This window comes from Doryrhamphus excisus, chromosome 20 (genome assembly GCF_030265055.1).
Source record: "Doryrhamphus excisus isolate RoL2022-K1 chromosome 20, RoL_Dexc_1.0, whole genome shotgun sequence".
In the NCBI taxonomy this organism is placed as follows: domain Eukaryota; kingdom Metazoa; phylum Chordata; class Actinopteri; order Syngnathiformes; family Syngnathidae; genus Doryrhamphus; species Doryrhamphus excisus.
This window is the reverse complement of record NC_080485.1, coordinates 11,649,948-11,664,715: the sequence shown is the minus strand read 5'-3', so window position 1 is coordinate 11,664,715 and position 14,768 is coordinate 11,649,948. Positions and strand designations below refer to the sequence as shown.

General features: G+C 42.6%; 1 protein-coding gene across 2 annotated transcripts in view; it reads left to right on the top strand.

The window, feature by feature from the left end:
- hhat (hedgehog acyltransferase) overlaps window positions 1-14,768 on the top strand; it is a 21,744-nt gene extending 6,976 nt beyond the window's left edge. For both annotated transcript variants that reach the window (XM_058059101.1, XM_058059100.1), the window contains 3 exons: window positions 4,243-4,444; window positions 6,235-6,379; window positions 13,625-14,768. In XM_058059101.1, coding sequence (XP_057915084.1) covers window positions 4,243-4,444; window positions 6,235-6,379; window positions 13,625-13,710 — 433 coding nt within the window. In that variant the 3' untranslated portion in view covers window positions 13,711-14,768. The remainder of the gene's footprint in view (window positions 1-4,242; window positions 4,445-6,234; window positions 6,380-13,624) is intronic.

Sequence of the window (14,768 nt, the reverse complement as noted above, 5' to 3'; positions counted from 1 at the left end):
TTAATAATTTGTGAAAAAACTTATTTTTTCACATATTTTATACACACGTGCTTGCCAGTTCCCTAAAGCTGTGTAACAAATTACATGGCAATTGGGCTAAACACGCCAACAGTTCTAGTGGGTGTTTGGTTAGAGCACTTTGACCTGCATGAGAAATGTCAAGTGGGTTCAGACTTTGGGGTTTAATTCATAAATCATTTTTTTCAGTAATAGTTAATCACTAGCTGACATAGCAAATCAACAAAGCTAAATTGAGCTATATTTATAGTCAATATGAGAATGCTTTTCAGACCAATTAAGTCAAATTGGATATTTTCCTGCCGCACATCTGATGATCTCTCACAGCGCATCAGGGTTGGCAATAAGTGCTTTCCAGTATTAATTCCACATTTTAGCACATTTTCTGTCTGGTTTGTTATTGAAGTCATCACCAATAAAGTACTGTTACTGGAAAAAAAAAAGGTGCCATTCTGCAGCTGCTAGCATGCATCATAAACAGACACAGGACGCAGCATTTGCATGTGGGCTTTCTCATGATTATGAGCTTGCATGTTGCTGGCGAATAATAGCACACGTGTTTGTTGTGTTTCCACCCGCTGAACCCTGGAGAAATGCCTCCTTGTTTAATATGTGCATATGGAACAGGAGCAGCAGCAGCCACCCTTCGCCGGCTTGTGCCGTGTATTTTTATTATTAGTTTGTCTGCCTCCTTAATGATGCACACCCGACTGGATGTAACCGTGACCTCTCGGGAGTCGGCGATGCGCTTTGGTGGATGCAGGTTGCTCCGTCAAGGCAGCGCCGCCATTGCACGCTTGTCTGAGAACATGCCGTGATGTTCTCTCTTTTTTTTTTTTTTTTTACATAACACTACAAATCGGTGCTAATTAGCCGGGCGTGTTTTGTTTTGACATTGACGACAATGCAGGTGTTGGTGAATATGTTAAAATATAATATTTTATGTCTGACATACACCATGATATACATATGTCAATCAAATGCTAATAATGATGCCACTCTGTCACTTGTAAAACATAGCTGACACGCTACATTTAAATATATAATCTTTTTTGTTACATATCTCCATGCTGGGATCTGCATGGCGGACGAGTGGTTAGCGCACAGGCCTCGCCCGAGTTCAATTCCACCCATCTCTGTGTGGAGTTTGCATGTTCTCCCCATGCATGTGTGGGTTTTCCTCCCACATTCCAAAAACATGCTAGGTTAATTAGCGACTCCAAATTGTCCAAAGGTATAAATGTGAGTGTGAATGGTTGTTTGTCTATATGTGCCCTGTGATTGGCTGGCCACTTCTCGCCCGAAGACAGCTGGGATTGGGCTCCAGCATACCCTAATGAGGAAGAGCCGCATCAAAAATTGATGGATGGAAAGTCAAAATAATAAAAAAAAAAAGAATGAATTGAGTTTATAAAACTAAGAAATAAAAATTCTAAAAATTTAGTAGCGAGTTGAAATATAAAAAAAAATACAATATTAATATTTAAAAAAAATAGTAATATAAGAAAATAAAGTTATATTTTTTTATTAGGTTCGGAAAAAAGGGGAAAATTTACAAAGATTTATTCACGAAAAATGTGAGTGTGAATGGTTGTTTGTCTATATGTGCCCTGTGATTGGCTGGCCACCAGTCCAGGTTGTACCCTGCCTCTCGCCCGAAGACAGCTAGGCTCCAGCACCCCCCGTGTGACCCTCGTGAGAATAAGCGGTATAAAAAAGTTTGTCCACACCAGTTTCTAAGCAAAGATAAAACCCCACGATGCGTCTTATCTTGTCCTCCCACATACAGTAAGTGTTCAGCATGAAGTCTGCCGCCCCGGACTGTTGAAGTGCTTCCAATTAATTAGGATTTAAATTGCAAATTCAAGTTTCCATTTCAGGCCGTGTCCGTCGGAAATTGTTCTCCGCACCCCCGACTCACAATGATCCCGCAAAACGATAACCGGCGCACAATAACACACGGTGCGTTCATGCTGAGTCAGAGGGCTTTTAAACAGGCTTTAATGCAGTCGTGAGATTGTGTGGAAAATTTTGTCCAAGGAGCGCAGCAGCGTAGGAGTGGAGCCGTGATTCATCGACACCCGTATCCATGGGTAGCTAAGTGGCTCATTCTTTGTCATTCCATTACCTGCTGCAGGTACAGTTAGCGGGCCTGCTGGAGGGCCCTTGATGGTCTTTAGATTGAGATTTTGCTGCTAGAGTGCATCTGAGAAGGAGCGTTTGAGCCCAAATCCTCGCATATCTGAACCTTTGATGGATAAGTTGTCCATTTAGCTCTCATTTACTTAAAGCGGGGGTGAAACAGTACGCCGGAACAATTGTTCGTTATGTACGGTTCCTCTGTATTAATGTCACGGTTTGGTTCATTTTGGGTACGGTGAGGGCACACAATACAACATGCATATGGCACTATGCATTTGGACTGTTTTTTCTGAAATTGCGGCTGTGCTGGAGCCTATCCCAGCTGTCTTCAGACGAGAGGCGAGGTACACCCTGGACTGGTGGCCAGCCAATCACGGGGCACATATAGACAAACAACCATTCACACTCACATTCATACCTATGGACAATTTGGAGTCGCCAATTAACCTAGCATGTTTTTGGAATGTGGGAGGAAACCGGAGTACCCGGAGAAAACCCACACATGCACGGGGAGAACATGCAAACCGAGGGTGGAATTGGACTCGGGTCTCCTAGCTGTGAGGTCTGCGCGCTAACCGTCCGTCATGCAGCCTCTTTGTATATTTAGTTCTTTTAATATTGTGAAGTTTTCTTAACCTAGTTTTCCCAAAATGTTATTTATTTATTCCAACTTTAAGAAATTGTGTATTTATTTCATGTTTCAACTGTTTCAATGTGTTTCAATGTTTTCAACAAAACATAAAAAACCTTAATGTTACAAGTTTGTCATAAAATTGTGACATCAGAATATTTATTATTATATTTTTACTTTGTTCTCGTAAAACAAAAGTATTTTTTTCCTTCTTTTTCTTCTAGGCTGCACGGTAGTCGAGTGGTTAGCGCGCAGACCTCACAGCTAGGAGACCAGGGTTCAATTCCACCCTCGGCCATCTCTGTGTGGAGTTTGCATGTTCTCCCCGTGCATGCGTGGGTTTTCTCCGGGTACTCCGGTTTCCTCCCACATTCCAAAAACATGCTAGGTTAATTGGCGACTCCAAATTGTCCATAGGTATGAATGTGAGTGTGAATGGTTGTTTGTCTATATGTGCCCTGTGATTGGCTGGCTGGCCACCAGTCCAGGGTGTACCCCGCCTCTCGCTCGAAGAATGTTGCCAGGTCACATAGAAAATGAATGAAAAACGATGTCTTGTTCACTGCAGAGAGCCGCCACAAAGAGCTTTGTCATTCCCGAGCGATACTTCACTACTGCTTTAGTCGATTCACATATTTCAGCAAGAAGGCCAAGTGGAGACGGTTTGTTATACATTCCGTATAAGGTAGAGGAAGTTTTTTTTTTAACCAGTTTGAACTCCAGTCAGTCTGTATATAAATTCAGGCTGCATGTTGCTCGCACCATCTGCTTGAAGTGGTCGAACGTTACGCAACCAAGGTGGTAATGCATGCATTTTAACATGCTGCTATTCCGCATGCTGGTCGCTCTCCCATCTGCTGGCACACGCCCGCTTTCATCCTCCAATATGGCAGAGCTGGCCGCTCTAGTCAAAGCCTTCCCCCAAATTCTGGCTCGTCTTTCAGGAACTTTTGATTAGCCACAGGGTAGCTGAGATAATGAGTTTGCAGCCCAGCGGCACACAGAAGCGCTCTAACCTGAGACCGTCGCTATCAATATTCTGCTGCTCTTTGTTGTGTGTTTTTTTTTTTTTTTTTTGCCTTCGACATCCCCAAAAGCTGACATTGAACATCAGCGATGTAAGTGATGGAAGATGTTTGTGTGACACGCAGGGAAAAAACAAGCACTTAGTTTCATCCGGTGGCATCATTAATAACAACAGGGCACCATTGTTATTCCCGTGGAGTGTCTATTTTTGCTGCGGGGCGTCAGCGCTGCCTTTATCTGATTAAAAATCTATGAACTTGACATGATGCATTGTGTATGTGTGTGTGTGTGTGTGGGAGGGGGGCATTTTTAACCCCTGTTTTCCCCTTTTACATCCGCACCAATCATTCACTTCACGCTGACAAATAATAAATGAAATAGACGGTGGTTTACATGATAATAACAGCCTCCCACTCGTGTTGCAGATACATCTACGTGCCTCTGGGCGGTTCGCATCACGGACTTCACTACAAGATGTTGTCCACGGCGCTGGCGTTTGGCTTCGTCTGCCTTTGGCACGGCGGCCATGACTACCTACAGTACTGGGCCCTGATGAATTGGCTGGGGGTTCTGGTGGAAACGGGCCTGAAGGCTCTCATTGGCTCGGCACTTGTTTACTCCTTTTTTGTAAGTTTTGTACACAAACACACACACAGAGACACACACAGAGACACACAGGGGAGCTGACAAACACGTCTGTAAAATTTTAGCAATAATTAATTCATTTTCGATCGTTTATCCTCACGAGGGTCGTGGTGTCCTTGACCATTCATCTAAAATGTATGCGTTTTGACCATTTTGAGTACAAGCCACAGCAATGGTTATGTTATTTACAGTCATCTAAAAAATATTTTTAATCAACGAGGTGTCTTAATTGTTTATTTACAAGCCATTATTTACAAATATACCATCAACTATTTACAATTTTCACATTTGGAACTGAACTGTAGCTGCACGGCGATCGAGTGGTTAGCGAGCAGACCTCACAGCGAGGAAACCAGGGTTCAATTCCACCCTCGGCCATCTCTGTGTGGAGTTTGCATGTTCTCGCCGTGCATGCGTCGGTTTTCTCCGGGTACTCCGGTTTCCTCCCACATTCCAAAAACATGCTAGGTTAATTGGCAACTCCAAATTGTCCATAGGTATGAATGTGAGTGTGAATGGTTGTTTGTCTATATGTGCCCTGTGATTGGCTTGCCCGAAGACAGCTGGGATAGGCTCCAGCACCCCCCACGACCCTCGTGAGGATAAGCGGTAGAAAATGAATGAATGAATGAACTGAACTTTGTGTGTGTGTGTGTGCACGCATTTGTGCTTCCTGGTTGCTGTGCAACGTGTATTACTATGGGAAAGTTGCAGGCGGAGTTCTTATAAACGGCACTTCTGCTACCTTGTAGCCTTTTCCCCGGCCATTATTGCCTCTTTTTGCCTCTATAGCGCGGAAAAATGTAAAAAGATGAATTCATTTGTGGGAGTGAGGATAAAAAACATATAAATATGTCTTTATCACGAATGACGTGAACAAAGAAAAAGAAACCCATTCTCGATACGACAACGTTCCGGGACCGATTATGCTTTTTCCACTTTTCTGACTTGTAAATATTGTTAGAATATCGTGTTCTCGTGTTTGTGCATTTGGAAGTGAGCCCTGAAAGAAGTTTGGGATGGCTTAAAACGCTCGGTTTCAGAGAGTTTTGTCGAATGTCGGCTCACTGTGACATCACAGTGAGTCAGACTTCCGTATATGGGCATGCCCGGGTACAAGCTATACGCGCTGTTAGCTGTACAAGCTGAGTAGCGGAGTGGACGTAGGTGGAATAAATTTGAAAAGACCGTTTTGGAAAGCCAAGGAAATACATGTGGAATAGGTGCAGATTCTGGAAGATCAAGAAAGCTTTCAGTGACGTTATTGTGTGTATTTTTATCTATTTTTTTACTTTTCCAAAAATGCCAAACCACTTTATATATCTGTAAAGAAACGCTTTGTGTTATTAGTTATGAGCATCAATATTTCAGCTTTTTTTTAAATTTACATTGTGCCTTTTTGCTCAGTTTTTCCCATTTTTGCGGCAGGCCATTAAAAAACAAGCCGTGTGCTGCTCTTTGGACGTCGGTGCCTTAATGGGTTGTTAACTTAAATGAGTTTGTTCATGATCAAATTTTTCCTAGCTTGAGAAAAAAAAAAAGAGTGGACGTAATGTGGTTTCATAAGTGCTAATGCTGCTACAGTACACACACACACACAGTTTGGATGCTGTCACCGCTCACGTGTGATATTAAAGTGAACAAAAGTCCTGTTTGTGACACATTAACATTAGCGTTCTTCTTGACACCTTTTATTGGTTGCCAGGCGTCCCAACATTTACGCTCTCTGTTGCTTCCCCAACACTTCACTTATTTGTACACTGATTTCCCAGGAGCGGCATTTCTCTGCGGCAACGAGGAGGCGCTGCGCCGCGTTCCTGTCTGCATTCTCCACCGCCATGCTCATCCTCTCTAATCTGGTCTTCCTTGGGGGGATTCACGTCGGCAGAATCTTCTGGAAGCGTGTCTTCCTTCAAGGTAAGACGGCGCCGCGCAGTGACAGTCGCAAACACGCCCTGATTGTAGCATTTAGCGATGAGCGGGCTTGTTGTGGTAGCTGGCCGCTAGAGTATTTATCTGGGTCCTTCAGGAAAAGATGCTGTTTTTATGCCTCCCAACTGGAAAGACATCTGCTCCATCCTGGCTTCATTTGCTTGCCAAAGTCATATGCTCATCAGTCTTTATCGAGCAGGCATCCGCCCCATCATTCAACCTGACATTTAAAACCGGGGGACCCCTTCCTGTCCGCTCTCGACAGCATCTTCAGTCTCCTTTATATCATTCCCGTGTAATATAGTAGTAGTAGTAGTTTAGTAGTAGTAGTAGTTCCAGGTTGGAAGCATTGGAAAAAAAAGGGTCCTTTTCCGGAACATGAGGGAATAATGCAAATATATTAGGGATGTCATGAACGATATCAGCATAAAAAAGCTGTATACAACACATGTGTTCATTCCACCACAGCTGATACGTCATGTTCCTCATATCAGTATCGGCTGATATCGATATCGGAAATTGATAGTTGGAACATATCGGCAAAAAAGCCATCCGTAAAATATATATACAAATATATGAAATGATGTTTCAGGAAATAATATTAAAAAAAAAAAAATATATATATATATATATATATATATATATATATATATATATATATATATATATACGCTAGAACAAGGGTGGGCAAACTACAGCCCGGGGGCCACATCCGGCCTGCCAAGTGTTTGAAGACGGCCCGCCCGTTCTTTCCAAAGTATTTCATTTAAACGCAACATACAACCTGGCATTCATGGCTTAAGTAGCTGTTTTATCAATTTGGTTATTTGATGTGGTCTGTTGTTTACAAAGTGCACCTGAAAAAAGGGACACAAGCACATTCTACTACTACTACTACTAACAATAATAATAATAAATACAGTGAAGAAAATAAGTATTTGAACACCCTGCTATTTTGCTATTTCTCCCACTTAGAAATCATGGAGGGGTCTGAAATTTTCATCGTAGGTGCATGTCCACTGTGAGAGAGATAAACTAAAAAGAAAAATCCAGAAATCACAATGCATGATTTTTTAACAATTTATTTGTGTGATACAGCTGCAAATAAGTATTTGAACACCTGAGAAAATGAATGTTAATATTTGGTACAGTAGCCTTTGTTTGCTATTACAGAGGTCAAACGTTTCCTGTAGTTTTTCACCAGGTTTGCACACACTGCAGGAGGGATCTTGGCCCACTCCTCCACACAGATCTTCTCTAGATCAGTCAGGTTTCTGGGCTGTCGCTGAGAAACACGGAGTTTGAGCTCCCTCCAAAGATTTTCGATTGGGTTCAGGTCTGGAGACTGGCTGGGCCATGCTAGAACCTTGATATGCTTCTTACGGAGCCACTCCTTGGTTTTCCTGGCTGTGTGCTTCGGGTCGTTGTCGTGTTGGAAGACCCAGCCACGACCCATCTTCAATGCTCTGACAGAGGGAAGGAGGTTGTTCCCCAAAATCTCACAATACACGGCCCCAGTCATCCTCTCTTTAATGCAGTGCACTCGTCCTGTCCCATGTGCAGAAAAACACCCCCAAAGCATGATGCTACCACCCCCATGCTTCACAGTAGGGATGGTGTTCTTCGGATTGTACTCTTCATTCTTCTTCCTCCAAACACGCTTATTGGAATTATGACCAAAAAGTTCTATTTTGGTCTCATCTGACCATAAAACTTTCTCCCATGACTCCTCTGTATCATCCAAATGGTCATATGCAAACTTAAGACGGGCCTTGACATGTGCTGGTTTAAGCAGGGGAACCTTTCGTGCCATGCATGATTTCACATCATGACGTCTTAGTGTATTACCTACAGTAACCTTGGAAACGGTGGTCCCAGCTCTTTTCAGGTCATTGACCAAGTCCTGTTGTGTAGTTCTGGGCTGATTCCTCACCTTTCTTAGAATCATTGAGACCCCACGAGGTGATATCTTGCATGGGGCTCCACTCCGATTGAGATTGACCGTCATGTTTAGCTTCTTCCATTTTCTAATGATAGCTCCAACAGTGGACCTTTTTTCACCAAGCTGCTTGGTAATTGCTCCGTAGCCCTTTCCAGCCTTGTGGAGGTGTACAATTTTGTCTCTGGTGTCTTTGGACAGCTCTTTGGTCTTCGCCATGTTACAAGTTAAAGTCTTACTGATTGTATGGGGTGGACAGGTGTCTTTATGCAGCTAACGACCTCAAACAGGTGCATCTGATTCAGGATGATACATGGAGTGCAGGTGGACTTCTAATGGGCAGACTAACAGGTCTTTCAGGGTCAGAATTCTAGATGATACACAGGTGTTCAAATACTTATTTGCAGCTGTATCACACAAATAAATTGTTAAAAAATCATGCATTGTGATTTCTGGATTTTTCTTTTTAGTTTATCTCTCTCACAGTGGACATGCACCTACGATGAAAATTTCAGACCCCTCCATGATTTCTAAGTGGGAGAAATAGCAAAATAGCAGGGTGTTCGAATACTTATTTTCTTCACTGTATTATTATTAATACTAGTTAGTTATAATAGTATAATATAGTATAATCTAATAATATAATTATATATAGTTAGAATTAGTTATATATAATTAGTAATAATTGTTATTATTATTACTGTTATTATTATATTATAATAATATTATATTAATATTAATAATTCATTCATTTTCTACCGCTTTTCCTCACGAGGGTCGCGGGGGGTGCTGTCTCCGGGCGAGAGGCGGGGTACACTCTGGATTGGTGGCCAGCCAATCACAGGGCACATATAGACAAACAACCATTCACACTCACATTCATACCTATGGACAATTTGGAGTCGCCAATTAACCTAGCATGTTTTTGGAATGTGGGAGGAAACCGGAGTACCCGGAGAAAACCCACGCATGCACGGGGAGAACATGCAAACCCCGCACAGAGATGCCCGAGGGTGGAATTGAACTCTGGTCTCCGAGCTGTGAGGTCTGCGCGCCATGCTGCCCGTAATAATAAATACTTATAAAATATACAAAAATTCCGAGGTGTGATAATGTGTAATAATAATGAAAAATATGCAGTAAAGTAAATGCCACTGGTCATGTATGATACATGATATTTTGCTGCAAGTAAATAATAAACTGAGACGCCATGTCAAACCTGTATCCATTGCATGTACACACATACACACACACAATTGTGTTGTGTTGTGTTCCACACCAACAGATGCCACAATGGGTCAGACGAAACTAAATATCCAATTTCCCTGGGCTGATTGCTGCTGTGGCTTTAATCAAGCGGCTCTATAATTGCCGCGTTGGTCGCTTGATTATTAACACTTTTGACACCAGCTTGCAAGTCCAGACAAGCAAAAGGGAAAAAAAAAAAGTTGACCATCACAACAAAATAGCAAGAAAGGCATGGTTGTAGATAACCGCTATGTATACCACTCGACATCCGCTGGCTATGCCCAATGTCAACATATTGTGCGGCGCTATAAATAAAATGACAACAAATGTAACTAATATCTTCTGAGTAATACGGGACTGCGAGGGCGGGTTCAGAGGTCAATTCCACTGTGACCACGGCTGATTTAAAAACATCGATCTCCAGTTGATGAAGGTGGCCAAAACTCCGCCTCCTCGCTTAACGACGAACACGTCGGCCGCCTGGTTTATGGTTCTATTTTTAGCAGGAGTGTAAAACTGGCGTTTGACAGCAGCGATGACGGCCGCTACGAATCGATGGGATTGAGAGTCGTTCATTCAGCATCGGCTTTTTATAGAAAGCTGATTGGCCAACAGAGGGACAGCTGACGTCGTCTCCGGTTGTTGGTGGGTAATCAAATAAAAATGACAAAAACATCTGAGCGCTGTTATAGAGACGATCTTTGAGCGGTGGACTCCTATAGAGCAGCTACACATAATAACCGGCACAGGAAGCTTTCTAGATCTTTAGATTCTAGAGATTTCTAGAGATTCTGCACCTCTTTTGTCCATTTTGTCCGAATTTGTCCATTTTGCTACGTACCCAAAATGAATCCAGTGAGGACACTGATCAATTGTGACTTACTGCTTGCTCTTCTGACTTTTAAAAGCGACCCAGTATCGTTGGAAAGCCATCAGAGTTCAGCAACAGTTTGTCGGATCGTCCAGCTTTGCCCATGTTCACAAAACAGTCCCGCATTTTTCTCTAGCTGGCAACATTCTAACAACATTTGTAGGTCAGAAATGTGGAAAAAAAGCATCATAGGTCCCCTTTAAAAACCGCAGGGAGCTTCTATCTTATGTAGAGGATCCTTTGTCAAGCATTTTTACAGTCAAATCTGAAAAAACGCAGAATTATTTTGTCATATCAACGATCTTTGACGAGCGTTTTTGCAGTCATTCCTTAAAAACAATGGATTCTGTCTGGCATTGTTGCAGTGTGTTCTTAAAAACAGAAAAGCGCCTCTTGTCATATAGAGGATCTGTGTCTAGCTTCAAGATATAGGTAGTTTAATGTATGACTTCATTTACATATGAACACAGTACGTAAGTAAATATGAGGGTATCACAGAGCCTTGTATTGACATTATAGTATTCATTCATTCATTCATTCATTTTCTACCGCTTTTTCCTCACGAGGGTGGGTGCGGGGGGTGCTGGAGCCTATCCCAGCTGTCTTCGGGCGTAAGGCGGGGTACACCCTGGACTGGTGGTCAGCCAATCACAGGGCACATATAGACAAACAACCATTCACACTCACATTCATACCTATGGACAATTTGGAGTCGCCAATTAACCTAGCATGTTTTTGGAATGTGGGAGGAAACCGGAGTACCCGGAGAAAACCCACGCATGCACAGGGGAGAACATGCAAACTCCACACAGAGATGCCCGAGGGTGGGATTGAACCCTGGTCTCCTAGCTGTGAGGTCTGCGCGCTAACCCCTAGACCACCGTGCCGCCTACATTATAGTATATGATATAAAAATAATAGCCAAGAGAATATTCCCCCCCATCCCCCCCATTCTCATAGCTTTCTGCTAAAGTGTCCTCCAGAAAGGAATGTCATTTTAAAACATGCAGAAGTTCCTCCTGACTTATTTACGCCACGGTCAGGAGAGCGAAACACTGCGGCGCTGACCTGCTGAGGGAAACGTGACCTAAATTAAACAGCGGAATAAAACATAGATATTGTGGCTCAATACAAGTAAAGTCGTCACTATTCAGCCAATAAATACAACTCACGAGCGCATGAAGCGGCGAAAAAAGCTCTTCTTGCTTCAGGTCTCATCAGACATATTGGAGACATTTGTACTTTGTAATGTAATAACCTTTTTTAGGCCGCGCGCGGTTTTGCGAGACGCGGTACTCGGAGCATTATTACTTTTTTAATCACCTTCAGTTGCCCCAAAGCAATTAAAACACTTCACAAAATATTTACTCTTTTTTTTCTGCAATGTTGCAACATCTCCATGTTGCCTACAAATGCCACTACTGTACTGCCGTGCTTCTTCTTTGGACCTGCATAGAACATTCTAGTAGCTTGCCATGGACGAAAACCCTTACTTGTCGCTCAATCTTAATTTTTCATCACATCAAGAGCAACTTTGTGGGAACAGATGGCGAAGTGTGGTGTGGAAGAACTGGCCTGTCAAACACCAGAGGCAACGGACTTGAGGAGGGAAAAAAGGGACTCAATACTAATAAGATGTCGTTACCGGCATCTGTAAAGCCGAGATTTCCTCTTATTATTTATTTATGCCATTTTTTGAGTTTTATAAAAATAGTTGTAGAGCGGTGGGGAGGGGCAAACTTTTTGACTTGCAGGCCGCATTGATTTAACAAAACTGACGGGGGCCAGAATTTATATTATTATTATATTATTGTATCTGTAAAAGTGTCATGCAATCTGCTATATGTGTACTTTGAGATCATTTATTTGATGAAGTGAAGTGCGTTATAAATTAAATGTATTATTATTGTTGTTATTATTATAATAATATTATTATTATTAATATTAGGGGCGGCGCGGCGGTCGAGTGGTTAGCGCGCAGACCTCACAGCTAGGAGACCAGTGTTCGGTTCCACCCTCGTTTGCATGTTCTCCCCGTGCATGCATGGGTTTTCTCCGGGTACTCCGGTTTCCTCCCACATTCCAAAAACATGCTAGGTTAATTGGCGACTCCAAATTGTCCATAGGTATGAATGTGAGTGTGAATGGTTGTTTGTCTATATGTGCCCTGTGATTGGCTGGCCACCAGTCCAGGGTGTACCCCGCCTCACGCCCGAAGACAGCTGGGATAGGCTCCAGCACCCCCCGCAACCCTTGTGAGGAAAAGCGGTAGAAAATGAATGAATGAATATTTATTATTACGTTTTTTTTTATAACGTTTCACCTGCATGCAAACCTTTTATTGCATCCATTTTGTCAAGTTTCTGAGGTTAAGACTATCTAGCTGAGGTGCGGTATATGGTCATATTATTTTTATATATTATTTTATATTTTTTTTATATTGCTATATTTTTACACTCACTTACTTTAAAAAAAAATTAAAAGTAATTTTAAAAAAATAGCAACATGAATATAATATAGTATTTCTTCCCTGAGTGGAAAAAAAACAAGTCTGGAAAAAAAAACCCTTCGCATTACTTGTGATAATATACGTCATAGAAATATATATAGATTTTTTCCACATATAATAAAAATTCTAAAAAACAAAATCAAATATAAGTCATATTTTTTTAAATGTATATATACTGTATAGAAATGCTAGATATATTTGTGCACATATAATAACAATTATTTAAAAAATGTAAACAGTTAATGAATGGAACCATAAGAGCGGTGTTTGGGAACTTACATACGTGTGAAGACAAGCAGCCAAGGCGTCCTCTTAGCGCCGCGGCGGGGCTTCCTTCGGGGTCACGCGGGGCCCAGCGGCGACTCATTTGCACGTCCAACCAAATTTCAAGGTGTCAGCAAAGATAGGAACCGCTCGTCTCGGCTCAGGTGAGCTTTGAGGGAGCCGTGCATGGAGCGTACTTGAATAAATGAGGAGGGAAGAATAGCGCGTGAGGAAGTATTGTGGGTGCAGGTGCACGCTCCTGGAGGGACGCCAGCCGGGCCGCTCTTACCCGCTCCAGCTGCTATAAATAGAAGACCAAAACAACACACACTCATTAGTATTTACAGGTGACTTTGCATGGCTGCTCACAACACACCTCTCGCTCTGCTTTGGTACCAGGCTGGTCCACCGTGGCGCCGCCCATGCTGGCCTTCCTCTACTGCTTCGCCCAGGTCGGACTGGAGTGGACTTCTCACCCGTCGTGAGTCACCTTGACTTTGCAACACGCAAGCCGAGATGCTTGCAAACTTGTCAATAAAACACTAACACGGCCAAAAAAGCACACTCGGAGCTTGGCCGACGGCCACGGAAGCTGGCCAAAAAAGCTCCGAGGGGGGGCGGGGGGGTTTAGGGGGTCCGTGCTTGTTTGTTTTTGGTCATCTCCACACTGTAAATGACGACTGCACATGGGTGATTTGACTTCAAAATATGAACGTAACTTTCATCAGTCTTACTGATGCAGAGGAAAAAAGGCTGATGTTTACACTCACACTAGCGTTAGCTTAATGAGCGTCGCTATTGCCCCTCCACATGTAATTTGGGTGACACTAATATCGGTAGATGCATTAGCTGAGCCGCCGGGCTCCTTCTTAATAGATGACATTCATCCTACCCAATGCACAGACTAATTGCTCTTTTTGCCGCAAAGCTATTTCCGACCAGTTAGTCAAAAAAATATATATATATAAATCTACCTCAGTGTAAGCGTGCGTTGCCGTATTGCAGCGTGTCGTCCACCAGAAATAAACATCAGCTTTGATGTGATCTACAGCTGTTTTTCCTCCATTTGTGCGTATTCTATATTCTCATACATGCACACATCTTTCTCATTTAGAAAACGTATGTTGCTGACGTCGTTTAGCAATAACGATGACGTTAGTAAACACTATATGTTGACTAAAAACAGTGCTTCTCTAAATGTTTTCTTTTTTTGGGGGGGGTCCACCAATCCACTTAAACGAGCAGCAAACTGTGAAGCTTGGATGAGTGGATGAGTTGATCAACATCTACGATATCAGCATAACATATAGCGAATGACAGCTTTACAGATGCCATGTATGTGTACGACAATGATGTCCTAGCAACAGCAATTTGACGCCATGCAACACTAGGGTGTTGTTTTGCGGCGGTGCAGCAATTAATGACAGGAAGTGATGTTTCTCCAGTCTGTGCTTGAAGTTGACAGTGAAAAGCGCACAATAGAAGTTAAAAAAAACCCAAAAAAGGACACACTGAGTGAGTTTCCATTAGCTGATTTTGTCGT